At 34.5% G+C, this 14,670-nt stretch overlaps 1 protein-coding gene across 1 annotated transcript in view; it reads left to right on the top strand.

Moving 5' to 3' along the window:
- ANTXR2 (anthrax toxin receptor 2) overlaps positions 1–14,670 on the top strand; it is a 135,092-nt gene that overhangs the window by 16,540 nt on the left and 103,882 nt on the right. The window contains exons 4-7 of the mRNA XM_006084525.3: positions 141–222; positions 681–788; positions 915–983; positions 1,730–1,810. Coding sequence (XP_006084587.1) covers positions 141–222; positions 681–788; positions 915–983; positions 1,730–1,810 — 340 coding nt within the window. The remainder of the gene's footprint in view (positions 1–140; positions 223–680; positions 789–914; positions 984–1,729; positions 1,811–14,670) is intronic.

The following is a 14,670-nucleotide window of genomic DNA, read 5'->3' as shown; positions in this document are numbered from 1 at the left end:
AGCACTATCTGCCCTCAAAGCTCATGCTCTTTCCTTTTCTTACTGAAGAAAGCTTAGTTGCAATGCAGCCATGTGTTTTGAGAAGTGCTTATTGTGATCTTTGCTAATTTTTGTTTAATATTATAAAACATTATTTTCAGAGGCAAAATCAATCAAGGCTTGAAGGACTTAAAAGATGTTGTTCCAGTAGGAGAGACATTCATCCATGAAGGACTAAAGAAAGTAAGTTTTTTGACATTTATGCATACGGGAGAGAATGTTTTCCTATGCTGTGATGAAATAATTTATAGCTCTCTAGTCAAAATGAAAACCCTATTACATATCTATTTAGAAAAAAATCTAAATTCATTTAGTTGTTTTAGGAATGAGGCTGATAGAAAACATTACTTATCATGATAAGAAAAATTTGGATGGTATTTTGCCTTTTAAAATTATTTTATTTTATTTTCTCTTTGGTAGCTAACCAAAGCTAAAAATCTATGTCATTTAAACCCAATAGTAACTACTCTATAAAGTAAATATATGTATATTTCAATAACATAGTTAACACAAATACTGTATTTTAAAAGCCAGTCCATAATATCTTGATTTTGTCACACTTATAAATTCAGTTTGAATAGAACATGCTGGTTCAAAGTTAAGATTAAATTGTGAGTTAGATCATTATTCTTCATTTTTAGGCAAATGAACAAATTGAGAAAGCAGGAGGCTTAAAAACCTCCAGTATCATAATTGCTCTGACTGATGGAAAGTTGGAAGGTCTGGTGCCATCATATGCAGAGAAAGAGGTGAGTATTGAACTGAAACTGTTCTTTATACCCCAGTGTATTCATCGATAGCCTGATATTTGAGTAATTAACTTCTCTCTCTGTCTCTCTCTCTATCTCTACCTCTATCTCTATTTCTCTCCATAGGCAAAATTAGCCAGGTCATTTGGGGCTAGAGTTTATTGTGTTGGTGTCCTTGACTTTGAACAAGGTCAGGTGAGTAGAGCAGATATGCAAACTTTAACCTAAATCATAATTGTCTTAAGGCTAGTTTATTAAATTCCTTTCACTGATGCTAAAGATTTTCTATAAAAATGAGCATATTCTTGAATGTCTTGATTAATAATGTCTGATCTTAACAGGTTTTATTACTGAAAAACAAAACTCAAAATTTATTGAACATTTTTTGGTTTGGAAGAACTCAGGACAAACATTTAGGTTAAAATAATATAAGTACTTCCGTTCTTTAACTCAACTGACAAGATTATTATGACAGTCTTATTTAAGTGTTTTATTTTGATTTAAAACTAGACCCTTAGGAATTCAGGGATTTAGGAAGTTTGCTTATGAGAAATCTTTAATAATTTTCTTTAAAAAAACTTTTTTTCATGAAGTTTTAAGGTTTTATATATTTAAAATGTTTTTTGCACTCACAAAATGATTTTGCATTTAAATTTTTGGTTGAGCATGACTAATTAGGACTCCTGTCTCTGGTGACATTTACAGCTAGTAGAGTTCTGTACTGTTCTGAAATTGAAACTTGAGGCCAACGTAAAGCTGATCTCAGTTCATTTCATTGTGATGCATTTAGAGTATCCCTAGTGCAGTTTCTGACAGGCTACAGTAGGGGATAAATCTTGTGGTGTAATTCTTCAGAAGAACATAATTAAAATGTAATGAAGTTTATAAAGTGTTATATGTCTCAACCACCTCTTAATTAAATTTTTCTCCTCTTTCTAAAGCTCGAAAGAATTGCTGATTCCAAGGAACAAGTTTTTCCTGTCAAAGGTGGATTTCAAGCTCTTAAAGGAATAATTAATTCTGTGAGTATTTCTCTGGGGGCAGGAAAGGCTCATAATTTTAGATACATTTTAAACTGTAAGAAGTAATCCTGAGATCCAGTTCAGGTGGTCATTATCTTGAAGAAAGAGGTTAAGGAGGAAGGTTGTTCAGCATGGCAAGCGCCATGTAATTCTAAAGATCTAGATTTTGTTTGTCAGATTTGGTATTAATTTTTGCAAATTGAGCTCTGTGAGATTGGGTTTGTGATTTCAAGTTTAAGATTTTCATAAACATTCTTAGACACTTCTACCCTTTGAGCATGGTGTTCCTCAGCATCTTGATAGCTGGAGAGTTTTATAGGCTTTATAGAAGCAATGTCAAATAAAAATTTGGATTGGAATGTGTGATTACTCTCTTTCCAATATGGTATTTCCTAGCTATCAGTCAGGCAACTTGAAGCACCGGCTGAATATTTGACTGCTCTTGTTGTTCTTTCCATTTTAATGATTAATAGTTTCACTGGAACTCATAATATTTCTGTTTCAAATTCAGCAGAGCTGTCTCTGGTGATCATTAGAATCTGGGCTATCCTAAACAGGGTATGGGGAAGTGGAGTGATGAAATGCAAAGCAAAACTCCCAGGCTTTCACAGCTGAGGTTTATGTTTCATTTTACTGCCTTTTGCTAGAAGCACTAGGAACAGTTGCTATTAAGTATTTATGATATTTTGGTAAACATCATCCTAAAATGGAAGTGAATAATATGATATTCTCTAAGTCAAAGCTTTTCCTTTAATCTCTAGGTATTTATTGAAGGGGTAAATAATGTAGTTTCTTCTGACATTGGGCTCTGGCTTTTAAAATTTTTCTTTAAAGATCATGTTTTTCAGAAACAGAGTGATATTTATTGAATTTGGTTTTAGTATCATGTAAGCTCTTTTTCCTATTTAATTAATGGAGCTTTTCAGAGAAGACATGTAATTTGGCCTTATCACATATTAGTGCTTCTAGTGGACAGGCAAAATGTAAATGCAGAATGGAACAGAGATTTAAATATTTTAGGAGTTTACATACATTAGTAGTTTTTATGAAAAATTGTTTTTATAGCTGGATACAAGATAAGTACTTTACAACTGTGATTTGCTTTAAAATATAGGAATATGGGTGGACATTGCAAAATAGAGGATAATTTGACCCAATCAATCAATCAATGGATTGTATTTTAAATAGAATTTTATTGTGCTTGGGAATTTATAATTATTTTAATAATTATACTGGCAGAGAGAAAAGACCTTACTGAGTTATTCCCTTTGGAATATTTTTTTCTCTATATGAAAAATTTAATTCAAAATTCTCCACATGACTAATTTCCTTTTCAAAACTCTTTATGGGTTATGATTACAGATTTCTCCTTCAAGAAATTAATAGTTAACTACCAGAGGAGATAATATTGTTGCTATTGCTTTGTTATATTTATTTGTTAAATTTTGTTTTTAAAAATTTGTATTAGGGAAACTTTAGAATGGAATTTCTAAATATAGTCTTTCTTTCCTGAAGTTCTTGATGCACTTATCTTGAGTAAATTGTGTTGAAAGACTTAGCATATGTTGGAGCAGATGTGGAGAAAAAGGAACCCTCATTCACTTCTGGTGGGAATGTAAACAGCCACTATGGAAAGCAGTATGGAGATGCCTCAAAAAATTATGAATAGAGCCTCCATCTTACCTAGGAATCCTTCTTCTAGGTATCTACTTAAATAAGACAAATTATCTTCTCTGAAGGGACTTGAAAATAATGATAAATTGAGTTTTGGAATATGGTGATCCCCTGCAAGAATTATGAAGTGTGGGGATTTGGAGGTGGGAAATTTCAGTGAGCCACCCTATGTGGTAAAAAGAATCCTATAATGTAATTTATGTTAAAATGACAATATGGCTACAGTAGAGTTGCCAGAAGGATGGGTTAAGTTTGATATGTGAAGTCATGGAAGCTTTTTGTGGTAGGGATTGGATTGTGCTGTGATAATTGGAGTAGATTGAATTAGAAACAAAGAACATAGACTTTTAGGAACAGCTTGGGCTGAGTGGCTGAGGCACAGGAGGGAGTGTGGCTTGGCCTGGATCAGGGAGGGATATGGGAGATAAACATTGACCTGTAGGCTGGGCCCAGATTATGGAGGCCTTCAGATGCTTGGATGGAGACTTTGCACTTATTTCATAAATAATTGGGGAATCATGAAAGATTAGAGTATGAAATGTATATGATAGCAGTGAATGTTTAGAAAGAATACTTTTATGATAATGTAGAGCAGGGGTCCTCAAACTTTTTAAACAGGGAGCCAGTTCACTGTCCCTCAGACCGTTGGAGGGCCGGACTATAGTTAAAAAAAAACTATGAACAAATTCCTATGCACACTGCACATATCTTATTTTGAAGTAAAAAAACAAAATGGGAACAAATACAATATTTGTATTTGCATGTGGCCCGCGGGCCGTAGTTTGAGGACCCCTGATGTAGAGGATGATTTGGAAGATGGAAAGGTGTATTCTAAGTGTCTTGCAGTAATGTTTGTGAGACACGGTAAAAGGAAACTTAATATAGTGGAGACAATATGGTTGGGAATAGAATGACCTGACTGAGCTCCAATCATACCACTGCCCTGTGGCCTGTATGTGTTCTCTAATGTAACCTGAGTTTTAAAATTCTCATCAGCCCAATGGGGATATTAACATCTGTTTCATTGGGTTGTTTTGTGAATTAAATGAGATGATGATTAAGAATGATCTAACTCAGAAGGGCTGGTAGGAAGCGAGGAATGGCGTGAAGCTGGGACTGTGTAGGAGAAGAGTCCCCTGAGACAGACGCCAGCATTCTAAACAATCAACGATTTAGTCCTAAAAGGGCATGGCATTGATATGTGAGAGGATCAAATCTAGCAAGTGGGTCTTAATAACAAAGAGTGCTAGATGATGTTGTTACCCATAGTCAAGTATCTGGCCAGGCCTTAGTTCTAAATCCTAAGGCCATGGGACTAGGGAACCAGTCAATAACTGGGGAAGGGGATTCAGTCTCCCCAAGACAAAAACGATGTGGAATTTCAGGACCCTGCATTCAGAAAAGAGCCACCATTCTCATGGGGAACCCTGTAGTGCAAATTAGTGATGCAGAGCAGAAACCTAGTTTTTAAGGAGGAAACAGCATCCCTGATGGACCATACTTCCTCAGGAATTATTTCAGGCACCGGGATGCTAGGTCTTTTGCAATAAAACTAGGTCGAGAACCTCAAGGGAAATGACTAATAAACTCTGCCCTGTCAGAATCTTATCAATAGACAGGGTCAGACTGCACTCTAGGTATGAAATGTTTTTCTTTCTGAGTCAGGCTCTGGAGGCTCTGGCAAATATTCGCTGGCAGCTGTTCATTGCTGTTGTTACTGTCATGGCAGTGAAACTGGAAAGAAAAAGGTAAACTTGGTAAGCTTTAAAAAGTTAATAGGACTTGAGAGCTCACTGGATATACGATGAAAAGGACAGAGAGGGGCTCACATGCCCCCTTGGGCATTCTCCCCCTGACTAAGACGACTAACTAGAAACAGTGAGAATGAAAGCTCTTTTTAGAAAGTGTTAGGGTAGGAGGAGGAGTTGGGTAGGAGGGCAGAGAGAGATGTTGAATTGGGCCTCAGGAGAAATCCTAGTGGGAGATGTCCCTTCAGGAAGTGAAGGTCCAGTGAAATGTTCAAGTGGGAAAACTTTAGAATTTCAGTCATTGTTCCTCCTCTTGTTCTTTCCTCTCTCCCATTGCCCACAAACACAAGGGTATAATTCTTCTATTTTCCACTTTAGGTTGCCATTAACATCTTAGAATGTTTAACATTTATTTTTGGTTTCTTGGAAAAGTGAGTGCAGGACTTTTATTTAAAAGTGGAATATTTAAACGAGTATAAGTCAGACTGACATGTGAGTACCACGTGGTTTCTGGTTTAGTGTTTCATAATGCAGTGCTGTGGAAGAAAACATTAAAACTTTTGAAAATCTAGGATTGCTGAAAAATATGGAAATAATAAAAATCAAAATGCTCTGTGGAAGACCCCCCTCCTTTTTATCCCCCCCCTAAAAAGACCATGGGATGTTTTTCTCTTTGCAATTAGTTCCATAATTTTTTTTTGATAGAGTACCTCAGAAAGTAGTAAACAGAAGAGATGAATCACTTGTGAAGCTGGTTGTATAAATAGCCCTCATCGGGAAGAATTAAGAACTCTGCATCCTGGGTGATGGCAGATACTGTCCCAGTTCCTAAGTCCCTAATGGGAAAGTACAGGAAGGTAAATAGGAAGGAAATGATTGTTCACACGTGTAGGAAATTTAAATAAAACTGTTATGCATTCTTTATAAAGTGAAAAAAAGTGCAACATACATTTAAAAAGTAACTTCATTCCTAGTGCTGAAAATAGAAGCTTCGTTGGACCTTTAGAGCTAAATTATTTCAGTAATGTCTATTATTGTTGTTAGGTGTTTTTGTTTTTTCTTTAAAAATATCTAAGAAAGGTGTATAAACTATGTTTTAATGGAATGATAAAACATTGCAAAATCATTTTCTCTTCATGTAAAACATTTCCATAGAAGAGGGTACATAATAAACATTCTGATAAGACCTTAGCTTAAGTGATTTTAGCAGGTTCTACTATGAATGTTGACTGGTTAGTTGTGGAAATCTTTATTTATAAAATCATGGTTGGATAAAAAGCCTAAAGTCTGAGCTAACTATAAAGATATATTCACAGGGGGAAAAACGAAACTGGCAGGACTTATTCACGATTGGAAATCAGTGTCTACAACTCTTTTTAAAAAGGACTGGCTATAGTGTAAGGCTCACTATAAATCAGATTCTTCTGCGCTTAATAGAGATGAGGAGTCTCATCAGGACATCTTTCATATTAATTGTAGGAAGGTTGGGACTATATTTTCCTCCTCCTTTTTATGCCTAGTGTCTAATATAGCATTGAGTAAGCAGTCATTACTTAATTCAAATTTATAAATGTTCAAATTTTATTGAACAAGTCAATAAAATTTATGCCTCCTAAATTATTTTTATATTTTTATAACATAGTTATGGTGTATTTAAGCATAAAGAAAAGCAAAAACTTTTTTGTCCAGAAAATGCTTAAATTTGTTGCCAGAAAATGCTTTATTCTGGTTCCATATAACTTAGATTTCATCCTCTTATATATATTCCACTCTATTAAGATTTTCGGTTACAACTGATAAAATCCAAGTTCATAATAGCTTAAAGGAAATAAAGAAAGTTATTGGAATATTACAGGGTGCTCCTGAGGAGGAAATTGCCTCAGTTGCGGTTGGATCCAGTGAATTGATCAATTCTCATTCTTAGGGTTTTCTTTCTTTGTAAATTTTGTCAGTTATTCTATTTGCCTCATTCTCTTCTTGCTCAGATGAAGGTAATTGTCAAAGGTGTCAGGCTTACAGGGTCTTCAGTTAGCAAATCTGTTGAAAAGAAAGAGCTATTGTCTCTGGGCATCAGTATATTTGGTTGCAGATAAAGACTCTGATGGATTCAGTTGGGTCAAGTGCTCATTCTGTACTGATTACCTTGTGGACGGTATGTGGACTAGCCCGGATAGCCTGCCTGTTTCCGTAGGGGTTGGGAGCAAGGTGGAGAGGGAGAAGGCATCCTGATCCATAGCCTCACCAGGACACATGCAGTGGAGAACAGTTTCCCCAATAGAAACAGGAACACTGTTCATAGACATGTTAAAGATGAGAAAGTGTTCTTAGGTAGAAAAAAAAGTCAATAGCTATTACAGTCCAATATATTCAAATAAATTTAAAATTTTTTGACGTATATTCTAATAAGGCACTCCATTTCTTCTAAATTCCAATGAACTAAAAAAATACAAATATAAAATTTGCTTTAAATTATACATTTTATTTACTGAAATTTTACAATGTTATCTTGATATTCATTGTCCAGTGCCCTATTTCCATTTGCACACTCATTTTACTTAATACTAACATTAGTCATTTCTTTTTCTTTAGTTTGTTGGGATCGTAGGTTAAGGAAATCAAATTACTTTGAATAAATAATTACAGCTTTGTGATATTTTGTGAGTAAACTAAACTGGTAACATGGGTTTGCATCGCCAAAATTAGCGCCCAGTGTTTATTTCTTAGCAGTTATCTGTTGGGCTACAAAAGGAGACGACAGTTAGAGGCTTACCTATTCTTGAAAAAGCAGATTCAATTCAGTAGAAGGCCATTGAAAAAGAGGAAACAATGGTTACGACTTATGACTAACTGTATCATCAGTGTAAATTGTAAATTGTAATGGGTGAAATGCATGATTTCTCAGTTATATCTTATTTTCCCCCAATGTTGTAATTCCTAATTCATTCAGAAGCACTTATTGAATATCTACTATGTTCAAGGTACTTTTCTGGGTGTTGAGTTACAAACATGGATATGGTACCCCTGACTTTTCTGAGCTCACAATTTTTAGGCATATGTGTTTGATTGTAACATTAATAGAAAAACGGATAAAGCTTTTTTTTCTATTCTTGTTGGACAATAAATATTTTATATGTCAATCCAGATTTTGAAAAATCAAATTGGAACAAGTGTAGAGTTAGAATGCCTGGCAGATCTATTTCATGTTTCAGTTAATAAAACAAGAGAATGGGCAAATAGGACTAATATGAAATAATATATGCAGCAGAGTGAGAAACATGCTGGGATGCAATTTCTTTAGATTCTTAAATAGATGGTACATTTATTATTACTTTATCCCATAATTTCCATGAGCTTTTTGTGGAAAGTCTTCACCCTGTAAGCAAACATTAAGTGATTGTTCTGAGTTTGTGCTGGTCAAAAGAAAAGAAAAACAAAAAGTAGAGACAAACTCTTGTTTCTAATCAGTTCATTTTTAGCATATTTCTATGATATAGACATATTTTCACCAGCAGTATAATCAGCACTCTGCATGTGTTGTGTTTGGAGCTGAGGAGAGTAAAAGGCAATGATTATAACTTACATTCCTCCCTAGATTTCTTCGGGTAAAAGTGTGTTTAGAAATTTGTCACTTGTGCTTGTACTACCCGCTCACATGCAGAGGAAGGGAGACTCCATATTTAGAAATGGTCGGTGCAGAACACGCTGTATTGAGCAACTGGTGTTTTGAATCTTCAAGCATTTTTTTTTAAATGAACTCAACCAAAACATGTGATTACAAATTACAATTGCTTTTCATTGAACTATTGCCTCTTAGATAAAAATATATTTGATAGCCAGAGAGGAAATAAAAAGTATAAATCTGTATATTGAGAGGTAAAAGGCAAACAAGAAACATCTTTCCAGTTGTCTTAACTGCTTATTTTATGCACAAATATGACTAATTACTAAAGCTTTATTCTTTTGGGAACTTTAGAACTAATGCTGTTCAGTGACTTTTTTCTTATGAGATTTAAAATTGGAATCCTTTATACTTGAGATGAGCTCCTATAGTGCTCAGTGAGTCAGAAAAAAAGCATGCTTTTTTGACTTTATTATTATCCTTACTGACATTTTCTGACATGCTACATGTCATAGAAATTAGCAATTTCTATCTGTTAAAAAGGCACACATAGGGTGCTTGTAAACTACCTGCAATGTTCTGTTGTAGGTGGTGTTATACGCCCAGCGTCAATGTTAGAAAATGATTGCTATGGTGAATATTTTGAATTTTAATAAAGTTTTAAAATGTTGGAGATGTTTAGGTGTCATTGAATTTAAGTATGAGGAAATATTTGGCTTTTAACTTTCTTGTGTTACTATATGGCAGGCTTTTCATCATACATTTTAAAGGAAGCTTTCAAGACACATACATTTTTAAATAGGACAGAAAGTTTTTTTGTTTTTTTTTTTTTTAATATATTTTATTGATTTTTTACAGAGAGGAAGGGAGAGAGATAGAGAGTTAGAAACATCGATGAGAGAGAAACATCGACCAGCTGCCTCCTGCACATCCCCCACTGGGGACGTGCCCGCAACCCAGGTACATGCCCTTGACCGGAATCGAACCCGGGACCTTTCAGTCCGCAGGCCGACGCTCTATCCACTGAGCCAAACCGGTTCCGGCAGGACAGAAAGTTTTGATGAGGAGGACAGTGACTGTTATTACAGAGAGTAAACATATAAAACCATCTTTATGCATTTTATTCACAGTTTGCAACAACATGCTGGAATTTCTAATTTTTACACATAGTACCAAAACTTAGAATTCTATGTATTTTAACATCTTTTCTATTATAGATTTATATTTACTAGCTTATAAACACAAATTTTGCAGATGGTCTTGTGTACACCAATAGCTACTCTGTCTAGACCTCTTTCTCGTGGAAGTCCACACCTTTAGCTTCTACCCAACCTGCGCCCTATGTGTGCAACTGCAGGTGAAAAAGGTTTAAAGACCCTGCGGTTCAAACACATAGGAGGGGAAGAAACTAAAAAAAAAGAACAACAGAGGACAGACCTTCTTCAGGCACACATGTAGGCAGACCGTGTTTTCCAATGTTGGCATTCCATTTCAGAAAACATTTTCCCTCACGCTGCTTGCATTTCTTGCCTTACTCATGGTTCTGCTGCCTGGATTTCCATGTTTAGGGTTTTTATGGCTAAAAAAATCCTCTTCATTTTTCCTAGGTATAATCCTGTCTAGTTGTTTGAAGGATAATCAGTTCACATATTCAGATGTACGTACAGGAGGTTGACAGTTATTTGTATGGAAAATAATATAATAAGTAATAATACAAGTACAAACTCTGTTTCCTGTACTGACAACTTTAGACCTACTTTTGCCTGACTTGTATTAGTATGAATGAGTTTATGCAGTGAGAACAGCTACATTGAAATGGAATATTTTAGGAGGCAAGGCAAACTCCGTAGTGATTGTGTTTAGAAAATAAGTGTCTATGTGAGACAGTGGTGTGGGAAGAGACAAAGACAAACTTATTTTATATCAATAATTTGCCTGAACTCAGTTCCACATCCAGAAAAAAATAGAGAAAAACAAAAGAAAATTGAAACCCCATGCCTTCTAGCGCTGAATACCCTTTCTTTTTCCAGGACTCAGGTGAGTTCTACAGTTTTTGAACTATGAAACCTAAATACTATTGATGCCATTACTTTTATGAAAAAAAAGAAAAAGAAAAAAAAGGTGGTTTGGTTCAGTGGATAGAGTGTCGGCCTGTAGACTGAAGGGTCCCAGGTTTGATTTTGGTCAAGGGCATGTACCTCAGTTGCAGGCTTGATCCCTGGCCCTGGTCGGGATGTGTGAGGAAGGCAACCAATTGATGTGTTTCTCTTACATGGATGTTTCTGTCTCTCAGTCTCTCCCCTTCCTTTCCACTCTGTCTAAAAATCAATGGGAAAATATTCTTGGGTGAGGATTAACAACAAAAACAACAAAAAGTCTTCTTAGATCAAATAACAAATTAATTTTTCTAAACAGTTTCATTTTAGTTTTCCAAATGCTTGCTATGTCCCCAAACTTGAGTCAGGACCTCTGGTAACCTGTCTTTTAGGTTCTGGATGATGCTGAGAAGTAAAAAATATGTGTTTTATCTGTATAACACAAGTTTGCAATAGAAAGCAGTAAAAGACAATAGAGAAAAACTAAATAAAAAGAAAGCAAGCCCTATGAATTTGGGTATCCTATATATTATTAATTCAGAGGATGATCTAAAATTTTTATTTATTCAAAGTCAGTGGTATTGGGAATTTTAAAACAGACCTGTAAAATCCCCAACAAATGAAAGTCAAAGTTTAGTGACATTCATTTGAAGATAGGAAAGAAACCAGATTTTAGATTGTTTTTGATAACATAAAAGGGGTCCAGGAAAACAGGCAACTAAATTTCACTAGTTTGTTAGATATTAGGTTTTATAATGGTTAGACTGTCAAAATGGGTAGTAGAGTGCACTGGTTAGAAGAATGGGCTTTGGACTCAATCAGACATGAATCTGGCTCTACTCTTTCAAAGTTAGTTATTCAGGGCAGCTTTTAAAAATCTCTGTAAGCCCCAGTTTTCTCATCTGTAAAATGGTTATAAAAATAGTATGTATTCATAAGACTTGGGAGGATTAACTGAAGAAATTCAGTAAAGTGCCTAGCACAGTTTCTGGAACATAATGATTGTGCAACCAAAAAAAAAGTGATAATTATGATTATCATTGTTAGTAATTTGTTTGAATTTTTGACTAGTTATATTTGTATTCAATTTAGAAAGTTGACTGTTGTCATCCATATTAATATTTGAGGATTTAAAAGTAGGGATTAGGTAATGATATAAATAGTACATGCATTTGTAAATATTCCTTAATACTAATATCACTTTTTAAGTGAACTGATGCTTTTGATGCAGGAGTATACTTTTCATGATGAACATTAAGTTCATTGTCAATTTATATATATTTTATATTCCAAAATCTCAAATGGTGCAATTTTGCATGTAGTGTGTGCAAGACTTCAAGTGCCCTGATTTTATTAATGGTATTTGGCTTGTTTTTAAATTTGGTTGATGGTGCTATTGGCTCTCTCTGATGTCAACCTTTATTTGAAACTGTTTTCTGTTTCTATTGAGATATAATGAAGACAGATAGAAACACATATTTGAAGAAATATCCTTACAAGAAATCTGTTGTACAAATCATGGAAGTACAGAGTATGAAAGATAATGTATCAGTTATGACAATTGGGACACCTGGTCCAATGTTCAATCAATCAATAAAAGTATTTGATTTGATAAAAATTAACCAGAGTGTTTAAAATATTTGTCCCTCTCTGTCCATTGTCATTTAGTGATGACAATTTTAATAATAGACTCATTTTGAAATCTTGAACATTTGATCTTGTGCAATTACTTGGTGAGAATAGGTTATGAACTATTTTGTATTTATCTAACTGATTATTTAAAAAATGCAATGATGTAAACTTTTGCACACAAACATTAAATTAGTTCAACTTCTGGTTGTTTTCTTAAAAATAGGAATATGGTAAACTCCAGATAGAAAAACCAAAGTTAGGATAAATATTATTTTCTAAGAATTTATATACTTTCATCTTTCTCTTTTTTCCCTGCCACATTCTCTCTTTGTCTTTGGTTATTTTTCATTTGGAAATGGTTTTGGTGAACTTAGTTACAAATTATGGGTTCCTGGCTTTCCAGCATTCACAATTGATTGGAAGGGGAGATGCTTTTTCACATAAATTAACTTTATTTTGCCTTATGTTAGTCCTAATATGATTGTTGCTTTGCTTATTAGATAGACGTTTTTAATACATAGTCTCATTACTTCATGCATTCAGTCTTTGTTCTGTCAGTGTTTCTTGGTTGTACTGCATGTAAAAACCAATGTGCCAGTCCAGAAAGGGTTGAGAAGTGTGTGATTCTATTTCTATACTCAGAGTTTGTCTTCTGAACAAGGAAGTGATTCATCCACTCAAATAATATGATATAAAGTCCCAATACATTTTAAAAAATGAAAATATACTTTAGAGAAAGGCAGGTTGGTCTGTGGTAAATTCAAATGCATTGTGTATTCCTGTGTATAAATATGTATTTTTACAAGTTACTGCAAGATATGACCAACCTTTAAATATTCATCCCTGCTTGATGTAACTTGATTTTTTTTTAAATTTCAGATCTGAGCACAACACAAATTGCTAAATGATCCTGAACTCTTTGTTTAAAATCAAATACTTTACAGGGCATTAAAAGAGTCTAGTTTCAGAGATATAGACCATCAGTGGTACTTGAAGGTATTTAATCTTCAGTGTAAGGAGAGCTCTATAAGAATTGTTCATTTAATCTTGTTATTGAAACTGTCATTTAAAAAATGCTTTGATAAATTACACCAAATAAAGGTGGAAGTCAACATGCACATTTGTCTTAAATATTACAAGATCTGGTTTAATTGTGGTCAATTTGGTAGGAGAGAGAAAACCAACATAATTTCAGAAATTCGCACAGGTCATTCTGGGGTACATATTCTTTGACATGGCCTTTGTAAAATCTCTTTACAACTTTTTGATTTACCTTGTTCTAAGAAATATTTTTTTAATAAATGTCTATTTCAATAGATTAAATCTTTAAACTACTCTCATACTTCTCCTTGATGCTTGAAACGTTTTTCAGTGAGTCTAACAGAGGTGTGGCTAAAAACCAATAAAGAAATTGTAAACTTGGTGAAGTCCATAATAAGATCTGTTTTAAAATAAGTTCTTACAGAACTGCTGGCAGAGAACACAGATTTGAGGGCTTTGTGTTTTTCTTTGACCTTCCATTTTGGTGGCTCAATGTTCTCACTTTCATTTCAGATCCACCAAAGCTAAAGCTATAATGTGTTTTGTTTTGTTTTTTAAGTTGGAACATTTTTAGCTCTGTATTCCTTTAGCAAAACTTTATATTTTGTTTCCTTTATAGTCTTGTTATCTGGATTATGTCAAAATATTTAAAGATATTAGTGATTTAAGATACTTCCCATACTAGAGTGCACATTAACCTTTGACAATAGTCTTCAATTCTTAATTCTTTTAAAAAAATATTTTTATTGACTTCAGAGAGGAAGGGAGAGGGAGAGAGAAATATAAACATCAAAGATGGGAGAGAATCATTGATTGGCTGCCTTCTGCCTGCCCCACACTGAGGATCGACCCTGCAATCTGGGCATGTGCCCTGACCAGGAATTGAACCGCGACCTCCTGGTTCATAGGTCAATGCTCAACCACTGAACCATGCTGGCCGGGCTTAACTCAATTCTTAATCAAACAATGGAACTCCCTCCTCAGTGGATAAGATAAAATAGCAGACCCAGAGGAGGTATTTGGGTGTGGAAAGTTTTTGGGGTGCTCTGG

Source organism: Myotis lucifugus, unplaced genomic scaffold (genome assembly GCF_000147115.1).
Source record: "Myotis lucifugus unplaced genomic scaffold, Myoluc2.0 scaffold_12, whole genome shotgun sequence".
Classification (NCBI taxonomy): domain Eukaryota; kingdom Metazoa; phylum Chordata; class Mammalia; order Chiroptera; family Vespertilionidae; genus Myotis; species Myotis lucifugus.
The sequence above is the reverse complement of the archived record's forward strand: the minus strand, read 5'-3'. Positions and strand labels throughout refer to the sequence as shown.